The following is a 20929-nucleotide window of genomic DNA, read 5'->3' as shown; positions in this document are numbered from 1 at the left end:
TATTTGGGGCGGCAGGGTAGCCTAGTGGTTAGAGCGTTGGACTAGTAACCGGAAGGTTGCATGTTCAAACCCTCGAGCTGACAAGGTACAAATCTGTCGTTCTGCCCCTGAACAGGCAGTTAACCCACTGTTCCTAGGCCGTCATTGAAAATAAGAATTTGTTCTTAACTGACTAGTAAAATAAATTATTCAGGAAATGCAAAGTGATGTCATGAAGGGAGTGTTTTTTGTTGTTGTTTTGTTTACCTCTCCTATAGGTGACAGTATTTGATAAACATTTACAAAGGTTGTTCCTGAAATTACAGCCTATTTACTATGTAGTGCCCTTAATTTGACCAGGGGACCCATAGGGCTCGGATGATAAACGGTGCACTAAAGGATAAAGGTGCCATTTCAGTTCATGTTCTCTGAAGTATGTGTGATTTCAGGATTGACTGTAAGATCTAGTAATTAAGAAGAAAAAAAATATTGTTTTGTCTTAAAACACTAATTCTACTTTACATTGCGTCCTATTTCATACCAATGTTTATATTCTGTTGGGTGTATAAGCAACGTTGGCCCCGTCACACATCGGTTTTTAAAAACACGGTGGAAATGATTCATTATTCTTACCACATTCCAGAGTAAGTATGGTTGACTGTCTCGTTCTCGTCCCCCGCATTCTAACTTCAGCGCGTGGGTTTGTACTACGTACGCCTGAATCACCCCACTCTTCCATTAAAAAAAGGCCAAATAAAGCCGTTTAACAGTACAGGAAACGTCTCTCCAACTTTTTAACTACGAGATCACCATGATGTCTACATCCCAAATGACGGCCTCTTCCTATGTAGGGAACAGGGCACTGTTTAGGACAGGTCCTATGTGAGCAGCACATTCCTCGGGACCGATATCGCGTTCTCACTCTTCGGTGACGTCATGTCTCTCTGTTCCAGAGGATGGGTGTTCACAATTTGGGCGGAGGAGAAAAAGGAAAATACCACTTAAATTCTATTGGTTGTGGGATTTCTTTTTTTTTCTTTTTTATTTGCTGTGATTGGTTGGCATGAGTGTTCCAGGGAATCCCTCCAGCCAGTCATTTAAGCTGTCTGTTAGACTCATGTGGAGCAGAAAGTTCACAGTCCTCTGAAAAGGAGAGAGCTATCCAATACCTTTCACTTTGAAATTGTATCTCAGCCCTTCAACTTGAGCACTATGGATTTGACCTCCGGAATAGAGAAGGTGAGTGAAACACACTTGTGAATACGTTATTGTGTGTCTCGGATTTTGAGTTAATTTAACTAGTTTTTTTTTGTTGTTTTTTTTACATTTTCAACCAAAACAAGTAACAACAATAGTATTAAATCAGCAGAAAATGAATGAATGAATACGCTTCTGTATTTCCTGTCACGTTTGCTACTGCTGTACTCTGTTACAGTGTAACATGTTAACACTCTCGGCTGTGTGTGTTTGGGGATGAAAGGTTTTCTCATTAGAATGCATACACAGGCTAAATTAGACTGACCAGTAACACCTAAAAAAAATCGTAGAAGTAGAGCACATAGAACAGATCTACCTCTTCCTAGACTCGCTGTCAATGAGAACAACGTATCTATGACTCAAATTTCTATGTGAATTTATTCAAGACCCACGAAGCTACATACTGCATACATACTCTTACTGGAAGGAGGTGAAAGACATTTTAGCGTGTAGAAAATATTTCATGTTCGTTTGATATTGAAAATGGCCCTTCCACAATCACCTGTCCCAGGGTGAGATTCTACAGAGATGGAGAACAGACCATGGAAATAAATACCAAAACTAAGCCACAACCTTTTTCTAAATCATCTCTGAAATAGTTTGACCGTCCCTTATGGTTTATCCTGAATTTACCCGTTGTTGTGCTGCAGAGGATCACAGCCAACAATACTTTCCCTCCCTGTGTATTGTAGGCTACCTCCCCAATGACACCTCTAAACCCTGATGTAGTGCACTACTTTTAACCAGAGCCCTATGGCTTCTGGTCAAAAGTAGTGCACTATAAAGGGAATAGGGTGCCATAAGGGACTGATACTTAGTCTCTCTCTTTCTGTTTCTCTCTTTCTGTTTTTCTACAGGATATCATTTAAAGAAGTGTGATTTATAGAGCAACAATGACCCAGTCAATCAACTTGCTATTTGAGATGTGCGATATGCTCGCTATTTAGCCGTAAATAGAGTTGCCATGGAAACCATTATAAAAAATAAAATAAAAAAGGTATTTCATTGCAACCACATTAGGGTGTAGAGAAAAGACAAATGGTGTGCTGAGTGGGAAACTGAAGTGTGTGTGTGTCTAATACCATCTAAACTGAAGAGGGCCAGGTCAATGACCACTTCACTCTCTTCACGTTGACACATCCCACCGACTATACAGAGGATTGTAGATTAATAGAATACAATAGCACACTTCTTTTGTAGTGACATAATCATTATAATAAGAAATCATAATTAGAAACACATTTATTGGTTTCAGGTGTTTCTCTCTGAGCATACTATCTGTGAAATGGTTTGTTTTTCCGAAACACTGAGGCAGTGTAGTCTGAAACATCAAGACAGTTTAAGTGTAGTCTGAAACATCAAGACAGTGTAAGTGTAGTCTGAAACATCAAGACAGTGTAAGTGTAGTCTGAAACATCAAGACAGTGTAAGTGTAGTCTGAAACATCAAGACAGTGTAAGTGTAGTCTGAAACATCAAGACAGTGTAAGTGTAGTCTGAAACATCAACACAGTGTAAGTGTAGTCTGAAACATCAAGACAGTGTAATTGTAGTCTGAAACATCAACACAGTGTAAGTGTAGTCTGAAACATCAACACAGTAAGTGTAGTCTGAAACATCAAGACAGTGTAAGTGTAGTCTGAAACATCAACACAGTGTAAGTGTAGTCTGAAACATCAAGACGGTGTAAGTGTAGTCTTTCATAAATGTTAACCCTTACCTATTGTGGAGTTTAGGAGATACAGTGCATTTGGAAAGTATTCAGACCCCTTGACTTACATAAATGTGATATTTTAGTTTTTTTCATTTGTAATACATTTTTTTTAAACAATACTAAAAATCTGTTTTCGCTTTGTCATTACTGGGTATGTTGTGTAGATTGATGCGGGGGGGGGGGCAATTTAATACATTTTAGAGTAAGGCTGTAACGTAACAAAATGTGGAAAAAGTCAAGGGGTTTGAATACTTTGTCTGTGTGAACGTCATGCTCGTTCAGGTTCTTGTTGACTTTAGAGGTCCCATTGGTGCGTAACAGACGTCAGACAGTCTGCCAATCAGAAGTGGCTGCCTCACCCTGCCTGCGTCGTTAACACTCACTTGAAACATACTTCTACTTGCCCAGCGGTTATCAGACCTCTTCCATCACTGTTCAGACACTTACTGCAACTCAAACGGCATCCTATCCTGTTCCCATAGGGCTGTTCCCATAGGGCTGTTCCCATAGGGCTGTTGCCATAGGGCTGTTGCCATAGGGCTGTTGCCATAGGGCTGTTCCCATAGGGCTGTTCCCATAGGGCTGTTCCCATAGGGCTGTTCCCATAGGGCTGGTTCCATAGGGCTGTTCCATAGGGCTGTTCCATAGGGCTGTTCCCACAGGGCTGTTCCCATAGGGCTGGTCCCATAGGGCTGGTTCCATAGGGCTGGTTCCATAGGGCTGTTCCATAGGGCTGTTCCCACAGGGCTGTTCCCATAGGGCTGGTTCCCACAGGGCTTTTCCCACAGGGCTGTTCCCACAGGGCTGTTCCCATAGGGCTGTTCCCATAGGGCTGTTCCCATAGGGCTTTTCCCACAGGGCTGTTCCCATAGGGCTGGTCCCATAGGGCTGTTCCCATAGGGCTGTTCCCACAGGGCTTTTCCCACAGGGCTGTTCCCATAGGGCTGTTCCCATAGGGCTGTTCCCATAGGGCTGTTCCCATAGGGCTGTTGCCATAGGGCTGTTCCCATAGGGCTGTTCCCATAGGGCTGTTGCCATAGGGCTGTTGCCATAGGGCTGTTGCCATAGGGCTGTTGCCATAGGGCTGTTCCCATAGGGCTGTTGCCACAGGGCTGTTGCCATAGGGCTGTTCACATAGGGCTGTTGCCATAGGGCTGTTGCCATAGGGCTGTTGCCATAGGGCTGTTCCCATAGGGCTGTTGCCATAGGGCTGTTCACATAGGGCTGTTCCCATAGGGCTGTTCCCATAGGGCTGTTCCCATAGGGCTGTTGCCATAGGGCTGTTGCCATAGGGCTGTTCACATAGGGCTGTTCACATAGGGCTGTTGCCATAGTGCTCTGGTAGTGCGCTATACAGTATAGGGAATAGGCTGCCATTTTGGGATGTGTCATTACGGCCTGGACTAGCCTGGAATAGGGAGGCTGTTACTCATCTCATATGTATATACTGTACTCTATACCATCTACTGCATCTTGCCTATGCCGTTCTGTACCATCACTCATTCCAATATGTTTATGTTCTTCATCCCTTTACACTTGTGTGTATAAGGTAGTAGTTTCGGAATTGTTAGGTTAGATTACTCGTTATTACTGCATTGTTTCGGAACTAGAAGCACAAGCATTTCGCTACACTCTCATTAACATCTGCTAACCATGTGTATGTGACAAATAAAATTTGATTTGATGAGTTCTGGTCTAAAGTAGTGCACTATATAGGGAATAGGATTCCATTTGGGTATCTGTATAAGCACTTTGTGACAACTGGTGATGCCAAAGGGCTTTATAACATCAATTAAATAAGCTTTGTGGATACCGGCTTTGTGTTGATACCGGCACTGTGGATACCGGCTTTGTGTTGATACCGGAACTGTGGATACCGGCTTTGTGTTGATACCGGCACTGTGGATACCGGCTTTGGGTTGATACCGGCTTTGTGTTGATACCGGCTTTGTGTTGATACCGGCACTGTGGATACCGGCTTTGTGTTGATACCGGCACTGTGGATACCGGCTTTGTGTTGATACCGGCACTGTGGATACCGGCACTGTGGATACCGGCTTTGTGTTGATACCGGGTTTGTGTTGATACCGGGTTTGTGCGGATACCGGCTTTGTGCTGATACCGGCACTGTGGATACCGGCACTGTGGATACCGGCTTTGTGGATACCGGGTTTGTGTTGATACCGGCTTTGTGGATACCGGGTTTGTGTTGATACCGGCTTTGTGGATACCGGATTTGTGAATACCGGATTTGTGAATACAGGATTTGTGAATACCGGATTTGTGAATACAGGATTTGTGAATACTGGATTTGTGAATACCGGATTTGTGAATACAGGCCATTGTATTTTCTGTCAGACTAGGAACCCCTCCGCCCCTTCAGGCTTTCTCCAATATAGAGAGAGAGAACCTCTCAAGTTAAAATAAACATCTTTAACACACCAATTTGTTACAGTGTGATCTTTCTGAGCCCTTCATTCATGAGGTTGTTATGACTCTTGGCTCAGACTCAGAGACCACACACACACACACACGCTGCAGGAGGATAACACAGTTTTCCTCTGTGGTTTCAAGTTACTGTTAGATTTAATCTGTTAGATTTAATCTGTTAGATTTATTTGAAGATGTACATCTCTACATCTGTTACATTTTATTGTCTCAACAGTGAGTAGTCATGAATAGCTTATTTCTTTTAGCAATGACATCATTCTTGTCATGGGAAAATTCCATCGCAGCGTATCTGTGATATAACTACACTGCTCGTCCTGCACACCTGTATTTGTGTGTCACTGTCTGTGTCTTGAGGCAGGGTTTGTGTGTCACTGTCTGTGTCTTGAGGCAGGGTTTGTGTGTCACTGTCTGTGTCTTGAGGCAGGGTTTGTCTAGTTTGTCTATAAAGGTTGTCTGTGTCCCTGTCTGTGTGTCATTGTTTGAGTTTTTTATTGAATGTTTTACAGTTGTGGTAGCCAGTGCATCTATCTACAGATGTGGCATCTTAATGCTGCAGAATCAGTCCTGCAGCATCACAGGATCCGAATGGGCCGTCACATTCCTTTTCCTGTTGAGGAGGAAAACATTCTGTGGCAAAAGGGGGATCAAATGAACACGGCAGATCAGGAAGAGCCTTGGTGTTATTCGGTGTACAGCCTTGGTGTTATTCAGTGTACAGCCTTGGTGTTATTCAGTGTAGAGCCTTGGTGTTATACAGTGTAGAGCTTTGGTATTATACAGTATAGAGCCTTGGTGTTATTCAGTGTAGAGCCTTGGTATTATAGAGTGTAGAGCCTTGGTATTATACAGTTTATAGCCTTGGTGTTATTCAGTGTAGAGCCTTGGTGTTATTCAGTGTAGAGCCTTGGTGTTATACAGTGTAGAGCCTTGGTGTTATACAGTGTAGAGCCTTGGTGTTATACAGTGTAGAGCCTTGGTGTTATACAGTGTAAAGCCTTGGTGTTATTCAGTGTAGCGCCTTGGTGTTATTCAGTATAGAGCCTTGGTGTTATTCAGTTTAGAGCCTTGGTATTATACAGTATAGAGCCTTGGTATTATAGAGTGTAGAGTCTTGTTATTATACAGTGTAGAGCCTTGGTATTATACAACGTAGAGCCTTGGTATTATACAACGTAGAGCCTTGGTATTATACAATGTAGAGCCTTGGTATTATACAGTGTAGAGCATTGGTATTATACAGTGTAGAGCCTTGGTATTATACAGTTTATAGCCTTGGTATTATACAGTTTATAGCCTTGGTATTATACAGTGTAGAGCCTTGGTATTATACAGTGTAGAGCCTTGGTATTATACAGTGTAGAGCCTTGGTATTATACAGTGTAGAGCATTGGTATTATACAGTGTAGAGCCTTGGTATTATACAGTGTAGAGCCTTAGTATTATACAGTGTAGAGCCTTGGTATTATACAACGTAGAGCCTTGGTATTATACAGTGTAGAGCCTTAGTATTATACAGTGTAGAGCCTTAGTATTATACAGTGTAGAGCATTGGTATTATACAGTGTAGAGCCTTAGTATTATACAGTGTAGAGCCTTAGTATTATACAGTGTAGAGCATTGGTATTATACAGTTTATAGCCTTGGTATTATACAGTGTAGAGCCTTGGTATTATACAGTTTATAGCCTTGGTATTATACAGTGTAGAGCCTTAGTATTATACAGTGTAGAGCCTTAGTATTATACAGTGTAGAGCATTGGTATTATACAGTGTAGAGCCTTAGTATTATACAGTGTAGAGCCTTAGTATTATACAGTGTAGAGCATTGGTATTATACAGTGTAGAGCATTGGTATTATACAGTTTATAGCCTTAGTATTATACAGTGTAGAGCCTTAGTATTATACAGTGTAGAGCCTTAGTATTATACAGTGTAGAGCATTGGTATTATACAGTGTAGAGCATTGGTATTATACAGTTTATAGCCTTGGTATTATACAGTGTAGAGCCTTGGTATTATACAGTTTATAGCCTTGGTATTATACAGTGTAGAGCCTTGGTATTATACAGTTTATAGCCTTGGTATTATACAGTGTAGAGCCTTGGTATTATACAGTTTATAGCCTTGGTATTATACAGTTTATAGCCTTGGTATTATACAGTGTAGAGCCTTGGTATTATACAGTTTATAGCCTTGGTATTATACAGTTTATAGCCTTGGTATTATACAGTGTAGAGCCTTGGTATTATACAGTGTAGAGCCTTGGTATTATACAGTGTAGAGCCTTGGTATTATACAGTGTAGAGCCTTGTAGAGCCTACAGTGTGATTGGATTTGGGGGAAAAGAGCCAAAGGGCTCTGAGGCTGTTGAGTGTTTACCTTTCTGTGTTCCTTGTCTAATCATTGTCCCTTTCCTTCCTTCCTTCCCCCCTTTATTTTTAATTTCCTTTCCTTTCCTCCCCTCCATTTCCTTCCTTTCCTTCCTTCCCCTCCCTTTCCTTTCCTTCCTTCCTTCACTTCTTTCCTTTCCTTCCGTCCCTCCTTTCCTTTCCTTCCTTCCTTCCCCTCCCTTTCCTTTCCTTTCCTTCCTTCCTTCACTTATTTCCTTTCCTTCCGTCCCTCCTTTCCTTCCTTCCCCTCCCCCCCTTTCCTTTCCTTTCCTTTCCTTCCTTCCCTTCTTTCCTTTTCTTTCCTTTCCTTTCCTTTCCTTTCCTTTCCTTTCCTTTCCTTCCTTCCTTCCTTCCCTCCCCTTCCATTCCTTTCCTTTCCTTTCCTTTCCCTTCCTTCCTTCCTTCCTTCCTTCCTTCCTCCCTCCCTTCCTTCCTTCCTTCCCCTCCCTTTCCTTTCATTGCCCTTCTTGCCCCTCTATTTCCAGATGTGTGTGGGGCAGCAGCCAGTGTTTCCAGTGGCGAGGGGCGCGACGTGTCTGTCATGTAAAGGGATCTGCTCTGGATTCATCCCACATTCCTGGAGGTAATTTAACCCTGACGATATAAAAACACACACACACCACAGCATATTAAGGAAGGTTTTTTTAATGACGATAAACAGAATATACAGACAACATATAGATGTCGAATAACACAGAAATCAGGAAGGCATGCACCCAATGGGGCTGCAGTGTGGAGGAGCATGGTTCTAGCTGTGACCTAGAGGGTGACCTTAACCTTACCTTACCACAGCTTAACCTTATCTTACCACAACTTTACCTTACCACAGCTTTACCTTACCGTACCTTACCACAGCTTTACCTTACCACAGCTTTACCTTACCTTACCACAGCTTTACCTTACCTTACATTAACCTACCTTACCATACTTGTCATCCCCACCAGGAAAGTGTGCACAGTGTGTGGTTGCAGTGTGGAGGACCACGGCTCCAGTTGTGACCTGGACGATGACCGCAAGATTGGCCGACTCCTGGCCGACTCCAAATATGCCCACCTGACCGCCAAGGTGATCTTTTATGTGATTAATCAGACCATTTAAAAAACCCTATTCAGCCATTCTGATTGGATACAGTGCCTTTAGAATCATCAAGGATTCACACCTCTGACCATTTCTGAAAACAGGTGAAGGGCATCCGGGTGTACAAACGGAACCGCATGGTCGTCACCAACTCTGTGGTGTCCAGGAAGGACCCCACCTTCAACACCATCACCTACGACTGGGCCCCGCCAGGACTCACACAGAAACTGGTGAGGAGGGAGGGAGGGAGGGAGGGAGGGAGGGAGGGAGGGAGGGAGGGTCGGTCGTCACCAACTCTGTCGTCTCAAAGAAGGACCCCACCTTCAACACCATCACCTACGACTGGGCCCCGGCAGGACTCACACAGAAACTGGTGAAGAGGGAGGGAGGGAGGGAGGGAGGGTCGGTCGTCACCAACTCTGTCGTCTCAAAGAAGGACCCCACCTTCAACACCATCACCTACGACTGGGCCCCGCCAGGACTCACACAGAAACTGGTGAGAGAGGGAGGTGTTCAACAACATCACATACGATTGGGAGGGAGGGAAACGTTCAATACCATTACATACAACCTACAATACCTGGTTAAATGGCACCTTATGGACCCTGGTTAAATGGTACCTTATGGACCCTGGTTAAATGGCACCTTATGGACCCTGGTTAAATGGTGCCTTATGGACCCTGGTTAAATGGTGCCTTATGGACCCTGGTTAAATGGTACCTTATGGTGCTTTATGGACCCTGGTTAAATGGTACCTTATGGACCCTGGTTAAATGGTACCTTATGGACCCTGGTTAAATGGCACCTTATGGACCCTGCTTAAATGGTACCTTATGGACCCTGGTTAAATGGTACCTTATGGACCCTGGTTAAATGGCACCTTATGGACCCTGGTTAAATGGTACCTTATGGACCCTGGTTAAATGGCACCTTATGGACCCTGCTTAAATGGTACCTTATGGACCCTGCTTAAATGGTACCTTATGGACCCTGGTTAAATGGCACCTTATGGACCCTGCTTAAATGGTACCTTATGGACCCTGGTTAAATGGTGCCTTATGGACCCTGGTTAAATGGTACCTTATGGACCCTGGTTCAATGGTACCTTATGGACCCTGGTTAAATGATACCTTATTAAATGGTACCTGGTTAAATGGTACCTTATGGACCCTGGTTAAATGGTACCTTATGGACCCTGGTTAAATGGTACCTTATGGACCCTGGTTAAATGGTACCTTATGGACCCTGGTTAAATGGTACCTTATGGACCCTGGTTAAATGGTACCTTATGGACCCTGGTTAAATGGCACCTTATGGACCCTGCTTAAATGGTACCTTATGGACCCTGGTTAAATGGTACCTTATGGACCCTGGTTAAATGGTACCTTATGGACCCTGGTTCAATGGTACCTTATGGACCCTGGTTAAATGATACCTTATTAAATGGTACCTGGTTAAATGGCACCTTATGGACCCTGGTTAAATGGTACCTTATGGACCCTGGTTAAATGGTACCTTATGGACCCTGGTTAAATGGCACCTTATGGACCCTGCTTAAATGGTACCTTATGGACCCTGGTTAAATGGTGCCTTATGGACCCTGGTTAAATGGTACCTTATGGACCCTGGTTCAATGGTACCTTATGGACCCTGGTTAAATGATACCTTATTAAATGGTACCTGGTTAAATGGTACCTTATGGACCCTGGTTAAATGGTACCTTATGGACCCTGGTTAAATGGTACCTTATGGACCCTGGTTAAATGGTACCTTATGGACCCTGGTTAAATGGTACCTTATGGACCCTGGTTAAATGGTACCTTATGGACCCTGGTTAAATGGCACCTTATGGACCCTGCTTAAATGGTACCTTATGGACCCTGGTTAAATGGTACCTTATGGACCCTGGTTAAATGGTACCTTATGGACCCTGGTTCAATGGTACCTTATGGACCCTGGTTAAATGATACCTTATTAAATGGTACCTGGTTAAATGGCACCTTATGGACCCTGGTTAAATGGTACCTTATGGACCCTGGTTAAATGGTACCTTATGGACCCTGGTTAAATGGTACCTTATGGACCCTGGTTAAATGGTACCTTATGGACCCTGGTTCAATGGTACCTTATGGACCCTGGTTAAATGGTACCTTATGGACCCTGGTTAAATGGTACCTTATGGACCCTGGTTAAATGGTACCTTATGGACCCTGGTTAAATGGTACCTTATGGACCCTGGTTAAATGATACCTTATTAAATGGTACCTGGTTAAATGGTACCTTATGGACCCTGGTTAAATGGTACCTTATGGACCCTGGTTAAATGGTACCTTATGGACCCTGGTTAAATGGTACCTTATGGACCCTGGTTAAATGGTACCTTATGGACCCTGGTTAAATGGTACCTTAAGGACCCTGGTTAAATGGTACCTTATGGACCCTGGTTAAATGGTACCTTATGGACCCTGGTTAAATGGTACCTTATGGACCCTGGTTAAATGGTACCTTATGGACCCTGGTTAAATGGTACCTTATGGACCCTGGTTAAATGGTACCTTATGGACCCTGGTTAAATGGTACCTTAAGGACCCTGGTTAAATGGTACCTTATGGACCCTGGTTAAATGGTACCTTATGGACCCTGGTTAAATGGTACCTTATGGACCCTGGTTAAATGGTACCTTATGGACCCTGGTTAAATGGTACCTTATTAAATGGTACCTGGTTAAATGGTACCTTATGGACCCTGGTTAAATGGTACCTTATGGACCCTGGTTAAATGGTACCTTATGGACCCTGGTTCAATGGTACCTTATGGACCCTGGTTAAATGATACCTTATTAAATGGTACCTGGTTAAATGGTACCTTATGGACCCTGGTTCAATGGTACCTTATGGACCCTGGTTAAATGATACCTTATTAAATGGTACCTGGTGAAATGGTACCTTATGGACCCTGGTGAAATGGTACCTTATGGACCCTGGTTAAATGGTACCTTATGGACCCTGGTTAAATGGTACCTTATGGACCCTGGTTAAATGGTACCTTATGGACCCTGGTTAAATGGTACCTTATGGACCCTGGTTAAATGGTACCTTATGGACCCTGGTTAAATGGTACCTTATGGACCCTGGTTAAATGGTACCTTATGGACCCTGGTTAAATGGTACCTTATAGACCCTGGTTAAATGGTACCTTATGGACCCTGGTTAAATGGTACCTTATGGACCCTGGTTAAATGGTACCTTATGGACCCTGGTTAAATGGTACCTTATGGACCCTGGTTAAATGATACCTTATTAAATGGTACCTGGTGAAATGGTACCTTATGGACCCTGGTGAAATGGTACCTTATGGACCCTGGTTAAATGGTACCTTATGGACCCTGGTTAAATGGTACCTTATGGACCCTGGTTAAATGGTACCTTATGGACCCTGGTTAAATGGTACCTTATGGACCCTGGTTAAATGGTACCTTATGGACCCTGGTTAAATGGTACCTTATGGACCCTGGTTAAATGGTACCTTATGGACCCTGGTTAAATGGTACCTTATAGACCCTGGTTAAATGGTACCTTATGGACCCATGGTACCTTATGGACCCTGGTTAAATGGTACCTTATGGACCCTGGTTAAATTGTACCTTATGGACCCTGGTTAAATGGTACCTTATGGACCCTGGTTAAATGGTACCTTATGGACCCTGGTTAAATGATACCTTATTAAATGGTACCTGGTGAAATGGTACCTTATGGACCCTGGTTAAATGGTACCTTATGGACCCTGGTTAAATGGTACCTTATGGACCCTGGTTAAATGGTACCTTATGGACCCTGGTTAAATGGTACCTTATGGACCCTGGTTAAATGGTACCTTATGGACCCTGGTTAAATGGTACCTTATGGACCCTGGTTAAATGGTACCTTATAGACCCTGGTTAAATGGTACCTTATGGACCCTGGTTAAATTGTACCTTATGGACCCTGGTTAAATGGTACCTTATGGACCCTGGTTAAATGGTACCTTATAGACCCTGGTTAAATGGTACCTTATGGACCCTGGTTAAATGGTACCTTATAGACCCTGGTTAAATGGTACCTTATGGACCCTGGTTAAATGGTACCTTATGGACCCATGGTACCTTATGGACCCTGGTTAAATGGTACCTTATGGACCCTGGTTAAATTGTACCTTATAGACCCTGGTTAAATGGTACCTTATGGACCCATGGTACCTTATGGACCCTGGTGAAATGGTACCTTATAGAACCTGGTTAAATGGTACCTTATGGACCCTGGTTAAATGGTACCTTATAGACCCTGGTTAAATGGTACCTTATGGACCCTGGTTAAATTGTACCTTATGGACCCTGGTTAAATGGTACCTTATGGACCCTGGTTAAATGGTACCTTATAGACCCTGGTTAAATGGTACCTTATGGACCCTGGTTAAATGGTACCTTATGGACCCATGGTACCTTATGGACCCTGGTTAAATGGTACCTTATGGACCCTGGTTAAATGGTACCTTATAGACCCTGGTTAAATGGTACCTTATGGACCCTGGTTAAATGGTACCTTATGGACCCATGGTACCTTATGGACCCTGGTTAAATGGTACCTTATGGACCCTGGTTAAATTGTACCTTATAGACCCTGGTTAAATGGTACCTTATGGACCCATGGTACCTTATGGACCCTGGTGAAATGGTACCTTATAGACCCTGGTTAAATGGTACCTTATGGACCCTGGTTAAATGGTACCTTATAGACCCTGGTTAAATGGTACCTTATGGACCCATGGTACCTTATGGACCCTGGTTAAATGGTACCTTATGGACCCTGGTTAAATTGTACCTTATGGACCCTGGTTAAATGGTACCTTATGGACCCTGGTTAAATGGTACCTTATAGACCCTGGTTAAATGGTACCTTATGGACCCTGGTTAAATGGTGCCTTATGGACCCTGGTTAAAGTAAATAATAGGAAACTTAACAGCACAGAGAACTAGAGGCTTATAATATATAATGATATAATTAAGGTCAACTTCGTTCCAGGCTTGTTGTAGTAAATCCAGCAGTCTACAGGCATTCTTCTCCTTAGTCAGAGTTGTTCGGTCCACGTGCCACAGCCGGCGCCTGCTTGACTGGCTCCATCACCTCTGACCTAAACAACAGACCACTGAGCAGAACAACTTCTGCACACCTGAAATATCAAATTACCAGGTGCAGATCCCGTCAAATTCAAATCTGGATCTCAAAGCCAGTTCCATTGCCCTCTTTTCATTGTTTTTCTCTAATCAGGGACTGATTTAGACCTGGGGACACCAGGTGGGTGATTCCCCTCTAATCAGGGACTGATTTAGACCTGGGGACACCAGGTGGGTGATTCCCCTCTAATCAGAGACTGGTTTAGACCTGGGGACACCAGGTGGGTGATTCCCCTCTAATCAGGGACTGATTTAGACCTGGGGACACCAGGTGGGTGATTCCCCTCTAATCAGGGACTGATTTAGACCTGGGGACACCAGGTGGGTGATTCCCCTCTAATCAGAGACTGGTTTAGACCTGGGGACACCAGGTGGGTGATTCCCCTCTAATCAGTGACTGATTTAGACCTGGGACACCAGGTGGGTGATTCCCCTCTAATCAGGGCCTGATTTAGACCTGGGACACCAGGTGGGTGATTCCCCTCTAATCAGGGCCTGATTTAGACCTGGGACACCAGGTGGGTGATTCCCCTCTAATCACGGACTGATTTAGACCTGGGGACACCAGGTGGGTGATTCCCCTCTAATCAGGGACTGATTTAGACCTGGGACACCAGGTGGGTGATTCCCCTCTAATCACGGACTGATTTAGACCTGGGGACACCAGGTGGGTGATTCCCCTCTAATCAGGGACTGATTTAGACCTGGGACACCAGGTGGGTGATTCCCCTCTAATCACGGACTGATTTAGACCTGGGGACACCAGGTGGGTGATTCCCCTCTAATCAGGGACTGATTTAGACCTGGGACACCAGGTGGGTGATTCCCCTCTAATCACGGACTGATTTAGACCTGGGGACACCAGGTGGGTGCAATAATTATCAGGTAGAACAGAAAACGAGCAGTAGTCCAGACCTCGTAAGGTAAGAGTTAAACACCTCTGCCTAGATCATCTTTGATGATAGGAGAAGGTACTATTCAGGACCTCGTAGGGCTAGGTGATAGATGGTAGGAGAAGGCAGTAGATTTGAAGCAAAAACCCCAATGAACTCTAGATCCCTTCCTATAGAGTAAACACAGATTAGATGCAGTAGCAAAGTTTCCATCCAATTAGATGCAGTAGCTAGGTTTTCATCCAATTAGACGCAGTAGCTAGGTTTCCATCCAATTAGACGCAGTAGCTAGGTTTCCATCCAATTAGATGCAGTAGCTAGGTTTCCATCCAATTAGACGCAGTAGCTAGGTTTCCATCCAATTAGATGCAGTAGCTAGGTTTCCATCCAATTAGATGCAGTAGCTAGGTTTCCATCCAATTAGATGCAGTAGCTAGGTTTCCATCCAATTAGATGCAGTAGCTAGGTTTCCATCCAATTAGATGCAGTAGCTAGGTATCCATCCAATTAGATGCAGTATCTAGGTTTCCATACAATTAGACGCAGTAGCTAGGTTTCCATCCAATTAGATGCAGTAGCTAGGTTTCCATCCAATTAGATGCAGTAGCTAGGTTTCCATCCAATTAGATGCAGTAGCTAGGTATCCATCCAATTAGACGCAGTAGCTAGGTTTCCATCCAATTAGATGCAGTAGCTAGGTATCCATCCAATTAGATGCAGTATCTAGGTTTCCATACAATAAGACGCAGTAGCTAGGTTTCCATCCAATTAGACGCAGTAGCTAGGTTTCCATCCAATTAGATGCAGTAGCTAGGTTTCCATCCAATTAGATGCAGTAGCTAGGTTTCCATCCAATTAGATGCAGTAGCTAGGTTTCCATCCAATTAGATGCAGTAGCTAGGTTTCCATCCAATTAGATGCAGTAGCTAGGTTTCCATCCAATCGGCAACAGATTTTCATGCAAATATTCTAAAATCTGCAGAAGAACAGTATGCACATTTTCGCAGCAGAGATGTGTTCCCGTCAAATTAACTTGGTGTGGACTAAAGGCTGTGTGTGATGACGTAGTGTACATTTGCGGTGATATACCCATATATCGAATGAAAAACATAAGTTGAATGGGTTTCCATCGTATTTTCAACTCTACTGATGGGTTTTTCACAATAGTTTTTTTCGTTATATAGCCAGTGCTTGACTTGGACTGAAATATGTGCCGGTACTAATTTTTTGGTGTCAGTACTGTTTATATTTAGGTGCAGGAGCTCCAGAATACTTTTGAGCTAATATTCTATAAGAGGAACAAGTCAAGCACTGGATATAGTGAATGTGCCCATTCCGGGTTTGGCACGTGCGCTTTAGCCAACAGCTCGCAGATACAGTGCAGGTATAGCCGAAATAATTAAATAAATATGGGCAAAAGAGCAAGATCATCGTGTCACCAGAATAAGACCCTGGATATTTACTGGAAGAAGAGCATCAAGCTCATCACCGTGCACTTTCACCACCCTGGGAAGTTCATCAAAACTTATTTCATCTGTAGCCTAATAAACCGCATGATGTCCCGAGTCGTAGTGGGAGGACACACGTCATATGATCGCGTGACTACACGTTTACTTCAATATGATGGTTATTATATCAATATTTGCGCATAAAGTTGTTCCCACTGCCATTTCTCTGCTAATTAATTTTACAGACAAAAATATCTCACCATGTCGAGGGTATTTTGTTTTGTCAACATTTTTTATTTTTTATTTTAACCAGGCAAGTCAGTTAAGAACAACTTCTTATTTTCAATGATGGCCTAGGAACAGTGGGTTAACTGCCTGTTCAGGGGCAGAACGACAGATTTGTACCTTGTCAGCTCGGGGATTTGAACTTGCAACCTTTCGGTTACTAGTCCAACGCTCTAACCACTAGGCTACCCTGCCGCCCCATTTGGAAAGTTCACCGACAAAAATTTGCTGTGGTGACATTTTTGTCTGATGTACTTTAGTTACATTAAAAGGTTGGATAGAAACCTGTTCAGTTTGACTGTTACATTTATCACCGTCTTCATCAGATCAAGATAGTTTGTTGAATTGAAAGTTTAATTCATCGGTCACACAATCTCAGTGTAGCAATTTTACTGTAGATATATCTACTCTGTTAGTGGGCTAGTAAATATATCTACTCTGTTAGTGGGCTAGTACATATATCTACTCTGTTAGTGGGCCAGTACATATATTTAGTCTGTTAGTGGGCTAGTAAATATATCTACTCTGTTAGTGGGCTAGTAAATATATCTACTCTGTTAGTGGGCTAGTAAATATATCTACTCTGTTAGTGGGCTAGTAAATATATCTACTCTGTTAGTGGGCTAGTAAATATATCTACTCTGTTAGTGGGCTAGTAAATATATCTACTCTGTTAGTGGGCTAGTAAATATATCTACTCTGTTCGTGGGCTAGTAAATATATCTACTCTGTTCATGGGCTAGTAAATATATCTACTCTGTTAGTGGGCTAGTAAATATATCTACTCTGTTAGTGGGCTAGTAAATATATCTACTCTGTTAGTGGGCTAGTACATATATATACTCTGTTAGTGGGCTAGTACATATATATACTCTGTTAGTGGGCTAGTAAATATATCTACTCTGTTAGTGGGTTAGTAAATATATCTACTCTGTTAGTGGGCTAGTACATATATATACTCTGTTAGTGGGCTAGTAAATATATCTACTCTGTTAGTGGGCTAGTAAATATATCTACTCTGTTGGTGGGCTAGTAAATATATCTACTCTGTTGGTGGGCTAGTAAATATATCTACTCTGTTAGTGGGCTAGTACATATATATATACTCTGTTAGTGGGCTAGTAAATATATCTACTCTGTTAGTGGGCTAGTACATATATATACTCTGTTAGTGGGCTAGTAAATATATATACTCTGTTAGTGGGCTAGTACATATATATACTCTGTTAGTGGGCTAGTAAATATTTATACTCTGTTAGTGGGCTAGTACATATATATACTCTGTTAGTGGGCTAGTACATATATATACTCTGTTAGTGGGCTAGTAAATATATCTACTCTGTTAGTGGGCTAGTACATATATATACTCTGTTAGTGGGCTAGTACATATATATACTCTGTTAGTGGGTTAGTAAATATATATACTCTTTTAGTGGGCTAGTACATATATATACTCTGTTAGTGGGCTAGTACATATATATACTCTGTTAGTGGGCTAGTAAATATATCTACTCTGTTAGTGGGCTAGTAAATATATCTACTCTGTTAGTGGGCTAGTAAATATATCTACTCTGTTAGTGGGCTAGTACATATATCTACTCTGTTCGTGGGCTAGTACATATATCTACTCTGTTAGTGGGCTAGTAAATATATCTACTCTGTTAGTGGGCTAGTACATATATCTACTCTGTTCGTGGGCTAGTACATATATCTACTCTGTTAGTGGGCTAGTAAATATATCTACTCTGTTCGTGGGCTAGTACATATATCTACTCTGTTAGTGGGCTAGTAAATATATCTACTCTGTTAGTGGGCTAGTACATATATATACTCTGTTAGTGGGTTAGTAAATATATCTACTCTGTTAGTGGGCTAGTAAATATATCTACTCTGTTAGTGGGCTAGTACATATATATCTACTCTGTTAGTGGGCTAGTAAATATATCTACTCTGTTAGTGGGTTAGTAAATATATCTACTCTGTTAGTGGGTTAGTAAATATATCTACTCTGTTAGTGGGTTAGTACATATATCTACTCTGTTAGTGGGTTAGTAAATATATCTACTCTGTTAGTGGGCTAGTACATATATCTACTCTGTTAGTGGGTTAGTAAATATATCTACTCTGTTAGTGGGCTAGTAAATATATCTACTCTGTTCGTGGGCTAGTACATATATATACTCTGTTAGTGGGCTAGTAAATATATCTACTCTGTTAGTGGGCTAGTAAATATATCTACTCTGTTAGTGGGTTAGTAAATATATCTACTCTGTTAGTGGGTTAGTAAATATATCTACTCTGTTAGTGGGCTAGTACATATATCTACTCTGTTAGTGGGTTAGTAAATATATCTACTCTGTTAGTGGGCTAGTAAATATATCTACTCTGTTCGTGGGCTAGTACATATATATACTCTGTTAGTGGGCTAGTACATATATCTACTCTGTTCGTGGGCTAGTACATATATATACTCTGTTAGTGGGCTAGTACATATATCTACTCTGTTCGTGGGCCAGTACATATATATACTCTGTTAGTGGGCTAGTACATATATCTACTCTGTTCGTGGGCTAGTACATATATATACTCTGTTAGTGGGCTAGTACATATATCTACTCTGTTCGTGGGCTAGTACATATATCTACTCTGTTCGTGGGCTAGTACATATATATACTCTGTTAGTGGGCTAGTACATATATCTACTCTGTTCGTGGGCTAGTACATATATATACTCTGTTAGTGGGCTAGTACATATATCTACTCTGTTCGTGGGCCAGTACATATATATACTCTGTTAGTGGGCTAGTACATATATCTACTCTGTTCGTGGGCTAGTACATATATATACTCTGTTAGTGGGCTAGTACATATATCTACTCTGTTAGTGGGCTAGTACATATATCTACTCTGTTCGTGGGCTAGTACATATATATACTCTGTTAGTGGGCTAGTACATATATCTACTCTGTTCGTGGGCTAGTACATATTTGTGGTCTCTATAAGAATACTTTATGATGCAACTAGGAACATTAACCAGTCCATGTCCGTGGTGCAGTCTGCTTACTGAAGCCTGCTTACTGAAGCCTGCTTACTGAAGCCTGCTTACTGAAGCCTGCCTCCTGAACCCTGCTTAATGAAGCCTGCTTACTGAAGCCTGCCTCCTGAAGCCTGCTTACTGAAGCCTGCTTACTGAAGCCTACTTACTGAAGCCTGCCTCCTGAAGCCTGCTTACTGAAGCCTGCTTACTGAAGCCTGCCTCCTGAAGCCTGCCTCCTGAACCCTGCTTACTGAACCCTGCTTACTGAAGCCTGCTTACTGAAGCCTGCTTCCTGAAGCCTGCTTCCTGAAGCCTGCTTCCTGAAGCCTGCTTCCTGAAGCCTGCCTGCTTACTGAAGCCTGCTTACTGAAGCCTGCGGGGAGGGCGTGCATGTGTGTGGTACAGCCTGTCTGTCTATCTGTGACTGGTTTAGCCTTCAAGCCTTCATCAGGACACACTAATGACATGCAAGCCTGTAGAGTGATGATAGGTCAGCTTCACCCCAGGATTGTAGAGTGGTGATAGGTCAGCTTCACCCCAGGATTGTAGAGTGGTGATAGGTCAGCTTTACCCCAGGATAGTAGAGTGGTGATAGGTCAGCTTTACCCCAGGATTGTAGAGTGGTGATAGATCAGCTTTACCCCAGGATTGTAGAGTGGCGATAGGTCAGCTTTACCCCAGGATTGTAGAGTGGTGATAGGTCAGCTTCACCCCAGGATAGTAGAGTGGTGATAGGTCAGCTTTACCCCAGGATTGTAGAGTGGTGATAGGTCAGCTTTACCCCAGGATTGTAGAGTGGTGATAGGTCAGCTTTACCCCAGGATTGTAGAGTGGTGATAGGTCAGCTTTACCCCAGAATTGTAGAGTGGGGAGCAGAGGTTTACCCCTTAAAGAGTGCTGTAGACCCCCCCCCCGTGTCCTCTTCCAAGACGTTTAGTATTTACTGAGGAGTGTTTGATGACTTGTCTGTTATTAGGGGAGAGATGAAGAATGATTGGCTGTTAGAGTTACTAGCTAGCGCCCAGCTAGCTAGATAAGTGTAGTTAGAGATGTTTAAAAAGAGGAATAGAATGGTGTGTTACTGTCGGTCACAGAGCACTGACAGTAGAAGAGAAGGAGGGATGATTGTGCTAGGTCACAGAGTGCTGACAGTAGAAGAGTAGGGATGATTGTGCTAGGTCACAGAGTGCT

At 42.8% G+C, this 20929-nt stretch overlaps 1 protein-coding gene across 1 annotated transcript in view; it reads left to right on the top strand.

Annotated features, from left to right (window-relative positions):
• Nucleotides 1-775: 775 nt before the first annotated feature.
• Nucleotides 776-20929, top strand: part of LOC110528639 (LIM and cysteine-rich domains protein 1) — a 31271-nt gene continuing 11117 nt past the window's right edge. The window contains exons 1-4 of the mRNA XM_090242049.1: nt 776-1218; nt 8275-8372; nt 8734-8854; nt 8971-9096. Of these exons, the coding sequence (XP_090098175.1) occupies nt 1192-1218; nt 8275-8372; nt 8734-8854; nt 8971-9096 (372 nt within the window). The 5' untranslated portion in view covers nt 776-1191. The remainder of the gene's footprint in view (nt 1219-8274; nt 8373-8733; nt 8855-8970; nt 9097-20929) is intronic.

This window comes from Oncorhynchus mykiss, chromosome 7, assembly GCF_057628025.1.
Source record: "Oncorhynchus mykiss isolate SJ-2025 chromosome 7, ASM5762802v1, whole genome shotgun sequence".
Classification (NCBI taxonomy): Eukaryota; Metazoa; Chordata; class Actinopteri; order Salmoniformes; family Salmonidae; genus Oncorhynchus; species Oncorhynchus mykiss.
Note: the sequence above shows the minus strand (reverse complement) of the source record. Positions and strands in the feature narration are given on the sequence as shown.